The 15571-nt window shown below is 30.6% G+C and overlaps 1 protein-coding gene across 1 annotated transcript in view; it reads left to right on the top strand.

Moving 5' to 3' along the window:
- The first annotated feature begins 1555 nt into the window (after positions 1 to 1555).
- The window catches only part of LOC110033304, a 46803-nt gene continuing 32787 nt past the window's right edge, over positions 1556 to 15571 (top strand). Inside the window, exons 1-8 of the mRNA XM_020737229.1 lie at positions 1556 to 1909; positions 2007 to 2084; positions 2398 to 2447; positions 2530 to 2583; positions 3077 to 3129; positions 3583 to 3655; positions 5471 to 5532; positions 14060 to 14128. Of these exons, the coding sequence (XP_020592888.1) occupies positions 1715 to 1909; positions 2007 to 2084; positions 2398 to 2447; positions 2530 to 2583; positions 3077 to 3129; positions 3583 to 3655; positions 5471 to 5532; positions 14060 to 14128 (634 nt within the window). The 5' untranslated portion in view covers positions 1556 to 1714. The remainder of the gene's footprint in view (positions 1910 to 2006; positions 2085 to 2397; positions 2448 to 2529; positions 2584 to 3076; positions 3130 to 3582; positions 3656 to 5470; positions 5533 to 14059; positions 14129 to 15571) is intronic.

Raw genomic sequence — 15571 nt, 5'->3', positions numbered from 1 at the left:
CTGTTTTTGAGGTTATTATGGATGACTTTTTTTTGGTGATATGAATATGTGAAACACACGAGTTTAGTATTACATGAGTTAAAAACAACCAAGAGCCCTTTTTTTACAATGTTTATTGTCTTCTTGTAGTGACAGTTTGTTGGTAGGTATACTAAGTTCTCAAAGACCTCACCCTACACAAAATTGTAATTAATTACTTATTTTATTAATTTCTACTTATTTATTTTATAGAGTTCATGTTTATTTTTGTTCCTCATATATTTGATGATAATTATTTAAGTTTTTTACAATGTCTGTAAGTGTTTTTTTTTTCTAGTTTCCTTTCTTTTGTTTTTCTTTTGGTGGGTGTAAAATGTCCAAGATGAGACATTAGACCTTATGAGTTATTTTAGACGGCCAGATTGTTGGTATTAGTTGGTGTCACGTGTGAAATCTTATTAAAATCAACCAAGTTCCACTCTTTTTTTAGCAATACGATTTCTGAGCTTCTTTTGATTGTCTTTTTTGGTAATATGCATATGCGACACACACGAGCTTGATATAACGTGAGTTAAAGACAATCAAGAACCCTTTTTGACAAGATCTGCAGCTTTCTTATAGTGATAGATTCGTTGGTTGGTATACTAAGTTCTTTGAGACCTCACACCAACTTAATTAATTATTTCTAAAAAAAGTTTATATTTCTATTATGACTAATGAATAATCTTTTAAAACATTCAGGAAATATGTGCTTGAGGGTTTTTGATACCTCTCGAGGATTGTTATGTCACTGTGAACTTTAAACTTCTTTACTAATGTCACGTTAGACACATACCTATGGGAGACGGTTCTATAGATGCCCGCAAATAATTACAGAGAAGTGTGACTTCTTCTGATGAGCAGATAAGATAACATATTCATCGCCGACAGTGATCAGAAATTGATAGCATTCCTAGAAGATGGTCTGACTCGTGATATGTCGTCTCTATTTTAAAAATAATATTATCGTATTAGTAAATACTATTTTAAAAATAACATCATCGTATTAATAGATGTATATCTTATTTTTTTCAGTGTTATGTAGTAATTTTTACTTATAAAGTATAAAATATATTGTTATGACAATTCTGTTACAAACAACATTGTTACACATTGATAGAATGATCATTTATCCAAAAACAGCTGTGCTGCAACTGTTTTCAAACAGCAATAAACAAATAATAATTAATAAACAAACAATCTAACCGCAACAGCTTTTTGAGGTAGATGTTGCGCAACAACCTATTAATAAGTTACAGATTCTGTTATAAACAAAACACTACTATCGGGTAAAAAATATCATTTATGATAAATATTATAAACAAAACGCTACTATCGGGTAAAAAATATCATTTATGATAAATAACTGTAGCTAAACTATTGTAAAATACAAAAAATAAATAAATACTCAACTTCCTAGCAACCGCTTCTGTGCATCAGTTTGTTGGCACAATTACTACGGATAAACCTTTTAATAAGCTAGAGCAGCCCCAGAAGACTCTCAATTAAAAGCCATGAATTTTTGCAACTCAATTTTCAAATAAAAATCGTAACGTTAGAATATTATCAGCGATCCAATTCTCGCGCGTCTTCATCTGTCGCCAATTAAATTCGTTTCCTATCGCGTAACGCAATCAAAGAACCGCCAAAATAAAGAGGTAACCTGCTTTCAATTTTTGATTCCAGAGGGAGAGCGATGACTGCCGTCTTTGCCTACAAAACCTTCTCTATAAGCCTGGGCCTCAACCCCGCGTCTGCGCGATCGTCGTCTTCCCCGCTTGCCGGCGGGCGACTCAATTGCCGCAGCGTGTCATGCCAGAAGAGGTCCGTGGAGGCCGAAAGCCCCGTTCGAACAGAGAGGACAGTTTCCATCTCGTACTCGGAACTCAAGGTCCTCTCATCTATTAATTGAACGGCATGCGTGCTCATTTATTCATTTGTGATTTACTTTTTAGCTTTCTAAACATGCGAGCTCTGCGATAAAGCAGGACGAGTGCCGGGATTTGTCATTAAAGATCGAAGAAGGGTTTGGACCAAATGGATTGGGGATCATATCAATATCAGAAGTACGTCGTGAATTCGCTAAGTTGTTTTTTGTCCTTTATACTTTTGCAGTGTCCGTATGATCGGACTCAAGAAGACTATACTTCGAATTTTTAGGGGTTTTCAAGGGTGCTATTTTCTCAGTTGTCAATCTCGTAAGAAATTAAAAATTTTTCATAATGCGAATATTCCATCGTATTGAATTTGTTTGGAATTCAATTACGTTGCATTTGAATTTGTTTCATCCTTATCGTATTGATTGCGTGCTCTGTAAACTCATGCCGTTAATTTGATTTTGATAACTAGTTTTTAATTACCTTTTATTTTGAACTGCAGGTCCCTGAATTCTCTGATTTACGCCAAACTCTCTTAAATCTATCACCCAGGCATACAACTCATATCTTCTTTAGATGTTTTAAGTCTTGCAGCGATAGTCATATATAATATAAAAAAATACGCTTTCTGCAGAATAGCAAGCCTGCCAAATAATGTTAGAAATCAGCTTGAAGATCCTGATAGCAGGTATGGATTGACTGATATGGACACAATCACAGATTTAAGAATATGAAGTAATGATAAAAGAAACAGAAAGAAATGAGGATATCAATTCGACAGTGCATGTTGTTTGGTCTTGTTTCTAGATATTTTTTATTTTTACTTTGTAGTCTTATCATGCTTTTTGTATATAAGTTTCTATATGAAACGACCTATAATGCTCTATCAAACCTCAGTAGAAAGTAAGCTTTTCTTTCATTTACAACCTCTTATATGGAACCTCAACCTATCAACAGCAGTATTGCTTGAAGTTCTACTTTCGTTTTATTCAGTTTATTCTTGATCAAACAAATGTATGTAGGTCCTACTTGTTTCCCTTCTCTTGATTTATGACTTTGAGCATCTTCTTCTTATAACTTTTAGCTTGCTTAGCTTAACAAAGCAACACTATAGTTATGCCTTGATTGTTTTTTCAGGACAAGCTTAGAGTAGAGCATCATGTTTTTTATTTGTTTCTCAGGTATAATTTTGGATGGAGCCATGGAAAGGAGAAACTTGAATCTGGTAAATTTGGTAAGTGTTACTGTTATGAGCTTCCATAAATTTTATTTGTCACTGCATCCACATGATTGTTTCATCATTGATATACATCATTTTACAAACCTTTCAATTTTCCTGATATGCATCTGTTATATTCATATATGAAAAAAGTATGACATGCAACTGTGGAAACTATATGATAAATGAAAGGGAGTTCGAATTGTAAACTATGATAAAAACTAAGGGAATTAATTCAATTTCATCATTATTATTGTCATGCAAACAATTTATTTTGACTTTTTAAATCCAGCTTTGTTATTTGTTCCGTTTCTGTGCATGTTCTACATTAATATTAATTTTTTTATTCGCTGTAATTTTATTTGAATGATTATATAAATTTTGTGTTATAACATTGGTTTACATCATCAAATTTTTACTTTGATGTTGCTGATACTATTAGTCCTTTTTTGTTGTGCCATAATTCAGATACATATAAAGGATCTTTTTATGCCAATCCTGTTTTAGATGTGCCCACGACTGATAGTTCCCTCATACAGCGGTATGTTCAGTTGCATGCCTTTCTTTTTACACGTTCAGCTGTTGCCTTAAAATGTGAAGTAGCACCTGGAATTTCTTCATTTACACCCACTATTCCTTGATTGTAAAATTAAATAGTCATGTCTGAAGCAATTACACAATTTTTTTAGTTTTTTCTGATGTCGCTGAATGATTATCACTTACTGTTCAATATTTATCTCATATGGAAGGTACTAAGGCATGGTATCATTGAGAAGACATTTCAGTGATACCATAATGACCTTTCTTTAACTTGGTCCTTAGTATTACACTTCTACTGCAGACATGGAAGGACGTGATAGTTGTTTATTATTAATATTAATTGTCCTTAGTATTACACTTCTACTGCAGACATTGAAGGACGTGATAGTTGTTTATTATTAATATTAATTTTATACATTTTTGGTGCACCGTAGAATCTGCAAGCGACTCAAGAAATTTATTTGTCATAGCTCGTGCTATTATTTTAATTTCATTTTTCTTCTATGTGAAACGGACCAGCATGCTTCAAGTAAAGTTTCCCGTTGATATTGTTTTAGAAGTTAAGGCTTTATTTGGTTACCTATGAAAAGAGCAGCTGTCTTCTCCTGATCTCTTATTGTTGAATAATGCTGGTTTTCTTTCTTTTATCTGGAAAGTCACATCATTTTTGCATAATGTTCTGGAAGTAGTTCATTTTACAAATCATAACTTGAAGGCCAAGGGAAGCACGAGGAAGAATTTGGTAAATTGTATAAGTTATGAGTGAGGAATATAACTATATATATAGGTATATATATATACTTTCTGGTGTAAAGTAAACAAAACTGAGGAATATAACTATATATATAGCTATATATATATACTTTCTGGTGTAAAGTAAACAAAAAATAGGTGTTTTAAAATTTTAGTATTTGGCTTGATGAAAATGGAATTTAATGCAAAATTTTGGTGACTTTGGAATTCACCATGTAGTTCAAAATTGTTGTTTTTCAAATTTATTAAATTTGTGTGATTTTCAAATACAATGTAAATTGCCTCTTTCTGCCCGCAGCACTGCTGCCTGCTCGCTCTATACTGCACTCATTGCTGCTGCCATTTCAAGCAGCTTCTGCCATCGCCTCCTATTGCCAATCACAAACAAAAATGTAGACCTTGTATTTATTTTATATTGAACCAAATAACTCCAAATATTTTCAAATACTCTACATTCCAATTACACTGCATTCCTTTTTCAACTAACCGAGCAATCTCTAAGTAAATTTAAGGTGAGTATCTACTAAGACAAGCTACTGGATTATTGATTGAGATGTTTGGGTATTATACGAAGGATAAAAGAGGAACACTAAAGTGGCAATGAGCTTGAAGAATGTGTGATCAGAAAGAAAATTTGTTTACCAAAGTTGACATGGTCAGAAGGAACAAAGAAAAATATTTTGGTAGTGTTACCAAAAAAAATGTTGTTCCAAGTGTAACGGGAACCTAAATATAGTTATTTCAGGTTGCTGTCAATGCTTCCGTCTTACTGTGCAACTTTGTGTCTCATGTTTTCAAATAAATTCTCTATTTTCAATAGGCACATTCTTCAAGCATAAAAACATACTTACATATCAATATTAGACCAAAATTTAGAGACTACTTGCGCAAATAAACATTGTATTAGACTATTTTATCATTAAATTTTTTTTTTTAAGAACTTGTTATGATTGTAGCTTTTTTACGTTGTAATTAATTATTTTACATCAGGTTTTTTAGTTCGTAGTTGTGAAATTATGATTATATGACCGTTTCCATTTACATAAGAAGTATATTTTTGTAGGTATCCACACTACTGCCGACCAAATATATGGCCTACTCATGCTTTGCCTGATCTTGAATCAGGTTTGTGAGAATCACTTGTGTATATATATTCTTATAATTGCAGATGATAAAGGCATAATCTATGAATTGTGAATTATGTTAACAAATTTTTCACCTAATTGCATCTACAAGAACTTCAATTATGAACTTTATACTTAGTATCACGAAAAAGATCGTGTTAAGGTTTTTTAACAGTCAATGTTAGTTTTGACTTTTCTTTTCATGTCGTGGAATACTTAATTTAATATATTTAGTGCAACTTATTTGTTTCTACTCTGTGATCAAAAGATGGATTCTTGTAGTATAATATTTCAGTAAGGTATAATTTGTTCAAGAACCATCAAATCCGACTTTTTACGTTTAACCTAAAATGTCTAGACTAATTTAAATTTTAGTTTGCTAGTACAATGCATTATTAATACAAATTCATAGTAAGCATATCTCATTTTAATTATTTTTATAGCTATATCTTTTACTTTAATACGTAATTGGTGATATCTTAATTGTTGGTCAACCTCAGAGAAAATTGAAGCTTCTTCAAGATGATAGAAAAGATTTTCAATCCTTGTGATGTTTTTTTTTTTTTTTGTGGTGAGCTTATTCAATTATTATATCAATAAAAATTCTAAAACTTCTATTATTTTTCCTTACAAACTATCAGAGCTCACCATGGCTATGAATTAGGTATTTTAGAGCCTTTTCCAAAAATTTATACAACCGACTCTTTAACTTTTGCAATTCCTTATTTGTCATCAAATGTGGTGCTCTATCCAGGGGTTTTGTGCTTGGTAATAAATTAATAGTAAAATCTATCTCTCCTATTAGTAATAATTCAAGCAAATCATCTAAGAAGACTTTTTGAGTATTTTTCCACTACTAGTATATCCTTCAACTCTTTCACATTTTTGTTGCATATTTTATTTGAGTAACAAAACTTTGATATCTATGGTTTAAAAATTTAGAAGCTATCAAAGTGGTTATTATCAATGATAACAAACCAAGATCTCAAAGAAATTAAATTCTACATGTCTAGGGAAAATGACATTTATTAAGTGGAAAGATAGCTAATCCATTCTTAAAATTGCATCAAATTCAAATAGTGATAGTACAATCAAATTTTTCCGTAAAACTTTTCTCACAAACAACTAATAATGACATCAATGATAGTTGATTTAGAATTCCCAATCCCATTTGAGTAGAAGTGGGGGAGCTACAATGTTTAAGCATTTGAAAATATTTCATTGATATGGGATCACCAATCGTACCTGACACCAAGGGGCAAATTGAAGCTAGAAAATGGCTAATGTGGGTTAAGAGATTCTCATACTTCTACAGTGGGTGATTTCCTTATTCTAACGTTTGTGGAATTCTCCTTAATATTAGTCTAATCAAAGTCCATAGGCTTGGAATATTAGCATTATAAATTAAGTAACACTCATTACATTTTATATATCCATCAAGTCTTCTAATTTTTTATAATAATTCATTAATTGCCTTGATGACTCTTTTATCATGACTATATATTATTTCTAAGGCTAACTCGGCTCTACTACCACTTTATTCATGACCTGACCAAAGCCTTATAATATCAAGATAAGAACAAACAATGTAATAATAATTTAATTTTATTCTCTTTCTATTATAAATAGTCCAATAATCATATTTTCCAAAGCCTTAAAGAGCCACTAAACTATAAAATTTTGTTCATTCTAATTGAAAAAATAATTTTATTTAGTCTTATACATTTAAAATCAAAACAACTAAAATAAGATACTCTTCAATAAATAGTTTTTTCATAACTATCATAAATTGCTTCTGTTTTTTTAACCATCTAAACAAAAGGAATTTTTCTTGAAAATAAATAGCTATTATTAGAGCCAGTGGTTAATTATAATCCTATACCATGGTAGCATTACAAAATAGAAAGAGTACATGTGCAAGTCATCATAAGTGAGCACTAACAGCTCATTTTAACGAGAGTTTAAAACATTTAATTTTTCTAAATTATTCATTATCATTTAATAATATGATATTTATTAAAAAGCTTATAATACAACAATAAATCTTATTTTTCAATAAAATAAATCCATCACAGGAGGAATCTTAAAATTCATACTCAGGCACATTCTTGTTCATATCCTTTTTCAACTTGAGAACATGTAATAATTTTGTGTGGGATCAAGTGTCCCCAACTATTATAAGGTGGTGAACTTCAATAGTTATTATGCACAAGTATTTTGTTTGTATATTATTTTTATTCATCTAGTCATATATATTTTTAAAGCTGTCAATATATATGATTATAATAAAACGCATTTTATACAAAATAATAATATGAAGACATTTGGGTTAGTACAAGGGAACATTTTTTTAATCATTTGCCAATTACAATAAGTATCATAAATGTTATCTAATTTGTGTGTATAACGAGATTATGCCAGCTAGTACATCAAATTAGATAAGTATTATAAATTATTGTAAGATTATACTCAGCCACCTTAATATCTATAGATTTATGTTGTCACTTAATTATTTATCCATGCCTCTTTTATTTTAATAGTTATAATAAAATACATAATTATTTATAAAACATTTATATTGATTGATTTCTAAAATTTATGCTTAATTATATGCATTTTTTGTTATGTTAATTTAATTGTATATCATTTTTTATGACAATTTATTATTTTATACTAGGCTACCTTCCTTAAATAATATAGCTCATGGTTAGTAAATTTTTTGTACCTTTCTTTATGTATATAAACTATAATAAATCTTCAAATTCCCTAACTTAATATCTAATTTAATGTTTACTGTCATTAAGCATTTAACTTTTCAAATTTATATCAAACACAACATAAAATTTAGATTCCCTTTAATATGATCCATTATTTAACAGTATTCAAGTATATAAACTATACTTATTAAATAATTATCTTGAAATATTCATAAATCTTCTAAATTCTATTGAAATTATAAAGTTCATTAACTCTTTAATTAAATCTTGTAACATAAAAGCATATAGTTTTACCTAAATTAAATTTAATAATTATCTATTGATTTTAATGTATCAATTTACATATCTGTAAATCTTAGGACTTAGAAGTCCTTGATTGAACCTGCCAGTCATCCCTAATTTTGCAATTTGTACATTTTTTTGCTAAACCTTATGCTTTGTCATCCAAAGCTTTGAAATAATTTGTAATATATTTGTGCATAACTTCTAAATTTTTATTCTTAAATTAAGAGAGAGGAAAAAAAAAAACCCGAACTCTTAAGCTGGCTCGGTCTCGAACAAATTGTCAAACAACATGATCTTCCTTAATTTGTCTCGGCTCCCTCCGTCTCTCATGATCTTTCCCTCTCTCTCGCGGAAAAAATTTGCGTACGTCAAGGGGTACGTATCTCTGCGTACATAATAGTGTACACGGGAGTTATACGGGGATTACAAAAGGGTTATAACCCGTTGTACCTCCCGTGTAACTCCCTTATAATCTCTCGTGTAACTCCCGTGTAACCTTGCTGTAACCTTGTAATTTCAATGGATAAAAAAAAAACGCGGGTTACACGGGAGGTTATACGAGAGTTACACGGGAGGTACAACGGGTTATAACCCTCTTGTAATCCCTGTATAACTCCCGTGTACACTATTATGTACGCAGAGATGCATACCCCTTGACGTACGCAAATTTTTTTCCTCTCTTGCGGTTCGTCTCTCTCCTGACTACCTACTTGTTTCTCGCTCTTTCAAGCTTCATTTCACTTGCTATCTCTCACGCTTCGCCCTATCCCTCTATAACCTTTCACACCAGCGCCGGGACTCGGGAAAGGAGGCTGCAATCTTTGTTATTATTGTTAGAAAGATTTACATACATACCCCACTCAGTTCTTAGATATTTATATATCTAGCAATTTAATTTTAATTGTTACATTTATGCATCTTACATATGCATAAAAATTTAATTTTACTAAAAATCAATCTGGATTGTAAGTCCCATATTTCTAAATTCAATCTTCTATGTCACCAGGATATTTGGATGGAGCAAGCACGACTTAGTTTCTGATAAATATGCACACGATATGCTTAATGTATGTGCAAATAAGAAATAATTTATCTTTTTTAGTGTCATATTTTCATTTAATTCTAATAATTTAAGATCATTTTTTATATAACATGCCCAAGTATTTTTAGGCCCAAGTATTTTTAGGTCCCAAGTATTTTTAGGTCTACCTCTATCTTTCTTATCATAAGTCAAATCTAAAACATCTACACTCTTAATCAGATTAGCAGATGGTCAACGTTTATTGTGACCAAATCATTTAAGATGACTCTTTCTAATCTTGTCCGCCACCGGAGCTACACCAACCCTATCACAGATATTTTCATTTCGCGATTTGTCTCTAAGATTTGTTTCTAAGTGTATAGTCACTAAACTACCTAAGCATTCTCATCTCAGCCACACTTAAATTTGTTTTATGCTTCTCTTTTAAAGGTCAACATTCTGCGCCATAGAGCAGCAGGTCTCATCATTATTTATAAAATTTTCCTTTTAGTCTAAGCGATACTTTTCTATCAAACAATAGACCCGATGCATTCCAACCAACTTGAATTTCACTAATACTATCCCCACCTATATCACCATCATTTTGAACAATACACTCGATATATCTAAAAAGCTCACACCTTTTAATGATTTAATCACCCATAGTTACAACTCTGTCACTAGAGCTAGTACTACTAAATTACATTCCATATATTCAGTTTTAGTTCTACTCAAATGAAGTCCTTTAGACTCCAATGTATACCTCCATAATTCAGGGTTCTCCACTATGCTTTGGATAACAATACTGAAATAAGAAAGCATGTTAGGAAAATACTCTATATATAAGAAAACACCAACTTATCATACCTCATCACCATCAGTAACAGTGGTTCTTTAGGTTCACTATGAATAAGGGAATACACTCGCGATCGAACAGGTTTTCTTGGTTGTCCTTAGGTCGGAGCTGAAGCTATAGACTATATCTTTCTCTACCCACCTGTAGTCTTGTGTGAAAGAGCTCTACATAATTTTTTGATATTCAGTGCTCTTCGAACCAAGAGATGGATAATATCTTGCTATATGTCTGGACTGACGACACCAATATCAAGTGTTAGAGCCCATTAAACATTCACATTTATATTGTCTTTCGCATTTTTGTCATAAGCGACTCTAGTACCTTGAGTTGTACCTCTGGTAATTCTACTCAAATCTTTCTTAGACTTCTCGTTTGAACCTCTGATTGATCTAGATGGTATTCTTTTTCTTAAACGCTCTTTCTCTTGTGCATCTTCTTAAGCTTTTGAGTAAGTTGATAGTCGATTTTCACTCTTCTAGCTTGTTCCACTAATACTGAGTATTCATCGATCCCTAAAGATAATAAAGACTGTTTGATTGAATATTTTAATCCCAAAAGGAATCTGTAACGCTTTTTTTCTGCAGTAGCCATCAACTATGGCGCATACCTGGATAGTACAATAAATTATGCTTAGTACTACATAACAATATTCTCTTCTTGCCTCAACCTTATGAACTTGCCTTGCATCTGTTTTCGAGCGGATAGGAGTACAAATTATTCTCTAAATAGTTCCACGAATTCCTCTCAACCAACCATCATGTTTGGTATGTCCCTAAGTTTTCCTGACGCTGCCCACACCACCATCTTTCGGCTTCTCCATCCAGTACAAACGTCGTCAACAATACTCATCTTTCATCCGGACAAGCCATGTTATCTAGTATCTTCTCTATCTTTATTTGTCTGTTCTTTGCTTATATCAGGTCTCAGTTTCATCGAATAAATAGGGATACAGATCTTGAAATATCTTCAGGTACTTATCCACGACGACTATATCACTCCCGGTAGGTTACGATCTGGACTCTTGAATCGGTTGAGTCATCACCGCCATCATTTGGGTTAGGACATTCAAATTCACATTTATAGTAGGCTATACTTCTTAATTTTTTATCTAGTTCTCTTCTTCTATAATTTTGAGTGTATCACTGTGTCTGAATGTATATATATATTAGTAATTAAGAAAATGAAAGTCACTAATCGAGTTAAATTAAAACAACATATATATTTAAAATTACCCCATTACTTTTTTTTTTCTACGTCTTCTATAAATGTTCATCTTTTAATCACTTAATAAATATGAAAAGTTAGTTTAAAATAACAATGAACTAAACAATCCAGTGAATACTCTTACTATAAACTACGGTAATACAAGTGAGAATGAAGTAATATATGTATGTCAGTTAAAATTTTTAATTAATTAATATAAATATTTGATTATTTTCAAAGAGTCTTATTATATCAATAATATATCAATATCGTTCATCTGTTAATCACTTAATTAATATTAAAAGTTAGTTTAAAATAACAATGAACTAAACAATCCAGTGAATACTCTTACTATAAACTACGGTAATACAAGTGAGAATGAAGTAATATATGTATGTCAGTTAAAATTTTTAATTAATTAATATAAATATTTGATTATTTTCAAAGAGTCTTATTATATCAATAATATATCAATATCATTTTATTTCTATACAACAATTACAAGAGCACTGTATAAAAGTTTGTACTAATAAAGATATTTCAATATCAATATTCTTTTTCATTTACGTGCACGAGTACATTAGTATTCTCCCGCTAGTACCATCAAAAGGTGATTCTATCATAATAAGTCATGCACATACAAACAATTTATGCAAATCATGTTATTCATAATTTCATATCACTCAATATATAATACTATAATGCATAAATTATTTCATTTTATAAGATTATAAGCATTTGCATTGAAATGGCCGATAAAGTTTAATGATAGAACAATCAATTGCATTAATCAAGCATATTTAACAACCCATAAAACTAGTTTAGAAGATATATTAAAATGATACTATAATTTGATAATAAGAGTATTCACTTTGTTGGTAGATAGTCCGTTTGCTCTTGACGTTAATTTTTTTCTTTAATGGAATGCTTAAACATGATAAAAAAATTAATTAGTTTATTATTTTAATAAAATATTAATTTATGATTATTTAAATATTTACTTTATGAAATTTCGCTAAATTTTCTAATAAACATCTTACTATTACTATTACTAGTATTATTATTATTATTATTATTATTATTATTATTATTATTAAGTTTTAATATCAATTTAACAACCCTTACCTAGCCATACACCATGCGAAGAACCCTTATGCGAGAATTGGATCACTGCAGGGTTTCTCTTGAGCTCTCTCTCATGGAAAATTATTGCATCAGGAGTCAGTCCTGATGTAGTTTTGCATCAGGACTCCAATCAGTGTCTGTCATGTGTACAAACAGACCCCCAATTTAATACTTGGGTGGGTCTGTCTATACATGTGACAGAACCTGATTGGAGCCCTCATGCAAAACTGCATCAGGCCTCTTGATGCAATGATTCACACGAGCCTTCTTCATCCTGCTTCCTGTTCATCTGCACGGTACCGACGCCACATCCTCCTCCGCTTGACAAAGATTTCGTCGCCAGCCACTAACACCGGCCTCAATTGATCAAAGCATGGGGAAGCACTAACAGCCATTGGACTCTCTAGGTAATTCGCTCTCATGATCTCGCCTGTCTCCCTACTCTTCAATTTATAGAACGAAGTAATTCTTTCATTTCCCAACTCACTTCTCTCCCCTCTGTTTGGTTTCTCGACTACTTGATTCATTTTTCTCTCCCCACTATTCATTTACCTGGACCCCTCCCATCCTTTTCCTAATTTTTTCTTTCCCCACTCCCCGCCACTAACAAATTTTTTTTAAACATATGTTTATTTAGTATATTTCTTGTATGATTTTATTATTGTTTTTAAAAACAATTTAACTTATTTTAATAACATTCAAAACAATCGGAATATTATTTTATATATGCTGATTTATTTTGAACTTATTAATCAAGTGTTATTTCAAATCAAAACTTAAACATAACAATATAAAACTAGGAAAAAAAAAAGAAAAATGATCCAAAACAACCACCTTAAATTATGACCATGTCATACTGTCTCACTTGTGCAAATGAAGCATGATTCAGTTGTCTTACCACAACTGTATGTTTTCTCAAAATAGCAATCTAGAGATACCTAAATGAAGCATTTTGTATTACAGTGTGAGAATTCGTTTTGAATATCCTGCTCATTGTGGAAATAAGCAATTTCATAGCTCAAAATATCTCAAAAATCATTGAGATGGAAACCACATGAATTGTTTTTTGATGCTGTCATGATTAAAATCGTTGATGCCTAGATATACATGGATGAGCTGCCTGGCAGTGTGTTACTCATGGTCGTCATGTAGGAGGTTCACATGTGGTATATAATCAAATAGAATCTAGATGCCAAATTATTAGAAGCAAAGCTGTTAAAACCCCTTTAAATGAACTAATGTGTTTTCTAGGAGAGTTACCTTTCAACTTATTTCAGTACTGAATATGAAGAAAGTTTTTCCTGCTTTCATATTTTTGCAGCTTTTAAAGCTCTTGGAAAACTGATCCTGGATGTCGGGCTGCTGTTAGCATATCACTGTGATCATTATGGTATGTTTTACATTACTCGTGTTTTGTTCATTCTTTTTATAGAGTACGTCAAACTCTTTTTGAACTGATTGCTTCTGAAATTTCTCAGTTAAATTACGTGTTGAAATCTGTAGGAATCCCTAAAAAATTGGTCTGCTGTGAACACTTTCAACAGGAAATAGAAACAACAATGCATTTTAGTAGAATCAAATTACTAGCGTCATGTCTCATATATTTTCCTTACTTTTAACTGCTATTTTAAACTGGTTTAGTTTTTATTTTTAATTGAAGAAAAAATATGCTTGATATCTTATGTGAAAATCAAAGCACAATCATTTCTGTTACGAAATAAGTACTATCATTTATGATAAGCACTATGGAAAATGAACATTCCAACAAGCAATATTTTAATATGTTTAAATAGATTCGAATCTATGCAAATTTGACATGTTAATCATATTTAAAGGTTATGTATATAATCAATAAAATAATAATAATAATAATTCTAATAATATTTTCTAGCAATTATATTAAATATGTTGTTGGCTTTATGAGACTTATGATTTATTCTAATAATTTTAAGAATAACAAGTATATGCTTGTATATTATGTGTACTAGTATTTTAGTGCATTCTGCGATTCGTCCCGCGGGCTTGAAATTACCATGATAGGAACTGATGGTTATATTGTGACAATAAATTTTAACTATTATCTTTAAATTTAACAACAAAAATAGAGCAATAAAATACTAAAATTAAAATTAATGTTAAATTATCATATCTTACTTTATTGATGTTCCGTCTATGGTAAACACTATTTCTTCTTTCAAACATTTTTTTTTAAATCTTTTTACGACTTATAGCAACTTAAAGAGTTTTCAACATAAACTCAATGTGTTAAGTACAATTCTAACTCATAGTACTCAAGAATTAAAAGCATCATATATGTTAATTTTTATTTTGAACAATGTGATGAATCATATCATGTACTAAACCAATAAATAAAAATAATATATGATGATGTAAGCATATTGTTTTTTTTATTTATATTTCCAATAAATAACTTTTTATCTTCTTATTATTTTCCTTTTTTACTTAAATACATCTATTTCAGAATCACCTTTAAAACATAATTCTAACACATTCTTGATCGATACACATCTTGATAGTACAACAAAATGTAAAATAAGTCAAATATTGTCTAAGATGAAAATACATTTATTCACTCCTAGCCAATTCATTTCTTATTGACACGACAACACGTGATCTTAATTTCACAATTGTTTGAGGTGGCAGTCAAACATCTACTTGAGTGAGTACAATGTGATAAGAGAATAAACTAAGTCTTTCAACATATACATACAATATATACATATATCTATCTATCTATCTATCAATATATATATCTCTATACATACAAGATATATATAGATATCTATAAATATATATATGGATCACTGCAAGG

The sequence above is a fragment of the Phalaenopsis equestris genome, unplaced genomic scaffold (assembly GCF_001263595.1).
Source record: "Phalaenopsis equestris unplaced genomic scaffold, ASM126359v1 Scaffold001130, whole genome shotgun sequence".
NCBI lineage: Eukaryota > Viridiplantae > Streptophyta > Magnoliopsida > Asparagales > Orchidaceae > Phalaenopsis > Phalaenopsis equestris.
This window is presented reverse-complemented; position numbering and strand designations above follow the sequence as displayed.